The sequence below is a fragment of the Marmota marmota genome, unplaced genomic scaffold, assembly GCF_001458135.2.
Source record: "Marmota marmota marmota unplaced genomic scaffold, marMar, whole genome shotgun sequence".
In the NCBI taxonomy this organism is placed as follows: Eukaryota; Metazoa; Chordata; class Mammalia; order Rodentia; family Sciuridae; genus Marmota; species Marmota marmota.
Window position 1 is genome coordinate 6,787,838 of NW_025999894.1, and position 5,086 is coordinate 6,792,923.

Here is a 5,086-nt window from a genome sequence, read left to right on the forward strand (position 1 = left end):
TCTAACGACTCTCAGATAAAACCTAGGAAAGCCAAGCTGGGGTGTGGGGGACTTTGGGGTAAGAAGGTGGAGTGGAAGGTGAAGGGTGAGGAAGGAACGAATGTGGAGGACAGAGGAGGAGGAAGGCAGGAGGTCTGGTCAGCAGCCAGGGCGGTCCGTTACTTTAGGGAGCTGCACTACTAACCTAAACCAGAAGGGGGCACGGCTGCTGAAATTGAAAGGGCGCGCGCATAATTCTTGATCCTTTGCAGACACCGTACGAAGTTTCCTGCGTTGGGAGGGTTTAACTGCCCGGAAACGGAAGGCTCGCTCTTTTCCGTTCCCTTCGGTTCTCGGCGTTAGTTGTAAGTGTCTCCGCCTGTCCGCGGGGAGAGGTGATAATCCGGGGCAATCCGCAGCCGGGTGGACTGTGGGGACCCCAGGCTTGCGCCCAGGGTGCGGGAGGGGAAGGCGGGAGTGTGCTGGAGCCGGTATGTCGGGTTGGGAGTGGAAGCCGGGGTCACGACCCGCGCCCCGTTAACGCCGAACACTGTCCCTTGCAGGTGCCGGTCCTCGCCTTCCGCGTGCCTCGTCGCCATGGTGAGTACGACCCCTGCCGGGCACCTTCCCGGGAGGCGCGCGGGGACCCGGGGCGAGGGTGAGAGGGTCTTTCCGAGGGTCTCGGAGGCCGAGGGCTGGTGGGCTTGACCGTCGCCGTAGAGGGTGTCGCTGCCGCTGATGCTCCGTCCCCGTGTATTGCAGCCCCGGAAAATTGAGGAAATCAAAGACTTCCTGCTCACCGCCAGGAGAAAGGACGCCAAATGTAAGTGCGGCGAACGGCCGGGCGGTGGGCCCCGCGAGCGCGGGCCGGGTGGGACCTAGAGCGGGGACTGGCGATGCACGCTGTGACCCCAGGGGCAGGGCAAGTTCGAGGCCAGCCTCAGCAACTCAGCCAGACCCTGGCTCAGAAGGAAAGAAAAGCCTGGGGATGCAGCTCGGGGGTAGAGAATCCCCGGGTTCGATCCCCACTTGTTTTATTGTGTGTGGAGGAGGATTTCTGAGTAGAATCCTTACCCCACAAAAATTCTGGGCTTCTGCAAACACCGAGTTCAGTGTTAGGTATCCTGTTGGGGTCCTACTGTGGGCCACACACACTTCCACTATTAAGTAGGCAGGCATCTATCGGTGTCCCTTCTACAGCTTGTAAGTAAAGGGATAGAGGTGATGGGTCGAAATCATTAAAAAGCACATTTCATCAGGCACCCTGATCCCAGCAACTCAGGGGGGCTGAGGCAGGAAGGTGCAAGTTCAAAACCAGCCCTGTCTATAAATAAAATACTTTTAAGGGCTGGGGATGTGGCTCAGTGGTTACATGACCCTGGGTTCAATTCCTGGTACCAAAGGGGAGCGGTGCAGGATTTCAGCTGCGGAGCTCCTGCTGCCTTCTCTGTTTGCCCTGTACTTGGGGGTGGGGCACTTGGGTATCTCTTTCTTATAGTTCAAGGTCGTTTGGGGATATGTGTCTAACACAAGATAGATCTTGAATTTTTTACCTTTTGTTACTTTAACCTGGGGTCTTTTTTTTTTTTTTCCCTGCCACATGAAAAACCCCAGAAGACAAAACTTCCTTTTCCTCTCACAGATTTGTCTTAGGAAGAGCCAGGTGCTTGTGGCAGTAGAACAGGGTTGGGCTGGTGTGTTGAGGTGAACTGAGCACAGGCATCTGTAAGGCTGTCAGTGGTGGGACCAAGATGGTGGCTGGGAGATGGGGAGGGACGGACATGCTTGTGTATCCATTACCCAAAACAGCCTGTCACCTTTCATCCTCTGTTACTGTGAGCTGGTGATGCCTATGGGAGCAAGTATCTGGTGGGAAGGATGCCTCCCTGCCCCTGATGGGGACAGCAGGTGATGGAGTGCTTGTTGTGCACACGGTCATGCTATAGAGAATCTATTATCTGGTCAGTTTTAGATCTAACCATGCAGTTTATCACTGTTCTGACAAGTTTAACACAAGGCCACCTTCTCTTTAAAGTGGGTGGCAGTAGGACTCGTGATTTTCTGTCTCTCAAGATTGGCGCATGGATCCAAATTGGATGGCCTATTAAGTTTCTTAACAGGGACTCTGATACCAAATACATTGGATTTATTTGGGGATGTGTTTGGAAACCTGAACTTAGATGGGGGTCATGATGAATAAACCAATTTTTTTTAAATTATGGTACACATAAAGTTTGTGCTCTTCATTATTTTTAGATTGTATGCAGTGTATTGGCATAAGCACAGCATCCAGAGCTCTGTTCATCTAACACCTACTCCTCATGCCTTCAGGCCCTTGGCCACCACCATTCTTTTCTGTCCCTGGTTTTGGCTACTCTTGCTGTCTTGTATTAGTAGAACCTTTCGGTTTTTGATTGGCTTATTTAACTGAGGATAGTGTCCTTATGATTCATCTGTGTTGTTGTATGTCAGATTGTCCTGTTTCAAGGCTAAATTTCCTACTATGCACACATCACATCTTCATCCCTGCTCATCTGTTGCTGGGCTTTGCTTTGCTGGCACATTTTGGCTGTAGTGAATAATGCTGCTGTGAACATGTGTGCGAATATTTCTTGTTTTTATGTCTTTTGGATATGTACCCAGAAGTGGAATTGCTGCATCAGTTGTTTAGTGTGGTAATGCTAAAATAACATTTTTAAGAGATCATGTGCCTTCAGTGGTGTTCAGCTAACCTTGGTGGTTTGTGCCTGTACTCCCAGCAGTTTGGGAGGCTAAGGTAGAAGGATTGGGAGTTGGAGGCCAGCCTAAGCAGCTTGGCAAGACCCTGTCACGAGACTGGGGGATGTGACTCAGTGGTTAAGTACCTCTGGGTTCAGTCCCCAGGACCAAAAATAATCAACAAATAAATTAATAAGTAAAAAGAAATGGTGTTCCACTTGGGTTTCAGGAGTGAAGCCGCGGCAGGGCAGTGCAGGGTACTTCATGTGGGCATGCTGAAATAGGATCGGGCGCTTGGATGAGCATCTAGGCACCTGGCTTTGTTACAAGGATGAGCCAAGGCAACCAACCAGTGCCTCAGGCAGGCTCTGAGCCAGGTGCTTCTGCTTCCTTGAGGGGCCCCTTTAGCAATTATTGGCAGAAATGGGAGTCGTAGGAGTAGGAGTGCAAGTTAATCTTGTGCTACTTCTGTGAGGCCAAGTGCTGTGTGCTTTTGTCTGGTGAGGTACTTGGGTTGAAGCAATAGGCACTTCACTGCTTTTGTAACAGAGTTGTTGGAAGTGTGTGAGTGGCTTTTAAGGAAGCTGGAACAAGGGATTTGACAAGTGCGTGAAATGGCTAACTTTCTCCTGGGAAGCTGTTCTCTTCTAGTAGCCAGATGGATGGAAATGTGTTGACCTAACACAGACTCTACCTAACCAGACTCTGCCCCTTTGAATTTGAGGTGCATTTGAGGCTCTTGTCTAATCTGTGATCCCTACAGGTGTGATCAGAGCCCTGTCCCTGCAGTCCCCAGCATCCACCCAGAAAACAGGGACCACATACATTTTAGGAGATGAGTGGGCTGGGATATCCTGAAGGAGAAGCTGCATGTTAATGCCTGCAGAGAGTAGTTTGGGTTTTTTTTGTTTTTTTTTTTTTTTCTTCCAAGTAATGATAAATTAGGTCAGTATAGAATGTTCTACAATGTTGTGTTCACTGTACCAAAAAAACCTGTTTTAAACATAAATCAATGAGTTGAAATTGAGAGAGGCCCAAGCTTGTAAGTGTTAATAGGGGGAAATGTAGGTTTCCAACACCATATTTTGATCTTGAAGGCAAAGGGACAGTACAGGGGGTGGGCGCATACTTGGCCCTTGCAGTGGCACTGACTGGCCGGTTGCAGTCCCTAGTGCCTCTTGCACAAACGGTGAGGCATCTGTTTTCTGTGACATGATTTAATGACAAATTCTGCTCTGCTTGGTAGCTGTCAAGATCAAGAAAAACAAGGATAATGTGAAGTTTAAAGTTCGATGCAGCAGGTACCTTTACACCTTGGTCATCACAGACAAGGAGAAGGCAGAGAAGCTGAAGCAGTCCCTGCCCCCAGGTGAGTTAGGCCGCCCACAGTGTGGGGGGTCCTGGTTTGCCCTTGTGTGGTTTGGGTGTCTGCGCTTGCTGCTGGTAGTGCGGGGAGGAGTCGCCATCTGCAGTTAGACCCAGTGCTGGAGTGGAGTCCTTGGGTAAAGGAAGTGCACGGCTCGATCCTCACAGCCCTCCACACTGGCTGCTGTACTGACCCCCACTTTGCAGGGAGAACAATCAGTTAAATCTAATGGACCAAGTTTTGAGTGGAATGTTTTTATCGAATACTAGCTTGATTTTAATCCAAACCTTCTTTATGAGCCCTAGGTGGAGTACAAAATCAGGACGGCAATAACACAAAAATGACTTGCTTTGGTTTGTCTTTCCCTCTAGGTTTGGCAGTGAAGGAACTGAAATGAATCAGACAGGCCGATTTGAACTGCATTAAAGTGTTTAAAAAGCCTTATGTGTCCTTTGTCTTTGAAGCTGGGGAAGAGGTGCTGCTGGGTGGTGCCATCTGCTGGGGATGGGTGATGGATCCTGCTTGCCACCTCCTTGTCTCCCAAGTCTAGGGCTGGGATCTCAGTAGACAAATAAGGCCAGACTTCTGTTTGGCCTGTTTGAGACATAGTAGAGGTAGGTAGGCTCTGCCTCGGGGGTAGGGCACCTGCCTAGCCTGTGCAAGGACCTGGGTCCCATCCCAAGCACCACAAGACAGGGCTATCGGGAAGCCCCCATGGGAAGAGGAAGAAGAGCTGGGCATCTGTGTGAGTCACCGTCTGCGTTTGGGACTTAGAGTGGGTTAGGTAGAATGGGTTTCCTACTGACTAAAGTGAAAGGGAGGTGTTGCTGAGCACAAAGGTAGCCTAAGATTTTTTTCAGCGTGAGATAGGGGCTCAGAATTATGCTAGCCTAGCATGAGGCGGCAGGACTTGGAGTGGAGACAAATCTCCAGCCCAGGTGACATTTCAGAGGAAGGAGTGGTTCTTGCAGAGGTCTGAGCTGGGCCCTCCAGCCTTGGAGAGAAGCCGGGACAGTGATGGGC

General features: G+C 50.2%; 1 protein-coding gene across 3 annotated transcripts; it reads left to right on the top strand.

Annotated features, from left to right (window-relative positions):
- Positions 1-244: 244 nt before the first annotated feature.
- On the top strand, positions 245-4,503 carry Rpl38 (ribosomal protein L38). 3 transcript variants are annotated; one of them, XM_015503541.2, is made up of 5 exons: positions 245-344; positions 543-579; positions 742-802; positions 3,944-4,066; positions 4,435-4,503. In XM_015503541.2, the coding sequence occupies exons 2-5, from the start codon at positions 577-579 to the stop codon at positions 4,458-4,460; spliced, it is 213 nt and encodes a 70-aa protein (XP_015359027.1). In that variant the 5' UTR covers positions 245-344; positions 543-576; the 3' UTR covers positions 4,461-4,503. The 3 variants fall into 3 exon arrangements, with proteins under 3 accessions (XP_015359027.1, XP_015359028.1, XP_048651753.1); XM_015503542.2 differs by having other exon boundaries at positions 316-374; XM_048795796.1 differs by having other exon boundaries at positions 325-435.
- Positions 4,504-5,086: the final 583 nt, after the last annotated feature.

Coding starts and splice junctions, on each gene's coding strand:
- Rpl38 (XM_015503541.2), top strand. Junction 803..3,943: donor CAGGAGAAAGGACGCCAAAT/GTAAGTGCGGCG, acceptor TCTGCTTGGTAG/CTGTCAAGATCAAGAAAAAC. Junction 4,067..4,434: donor GAAGCAGTCCCTGCCCCCAG/GTGAGTTAGGCC, acceptor CTTTCCCTCTAG/GTTTGGCAGTGAAGGAACTG.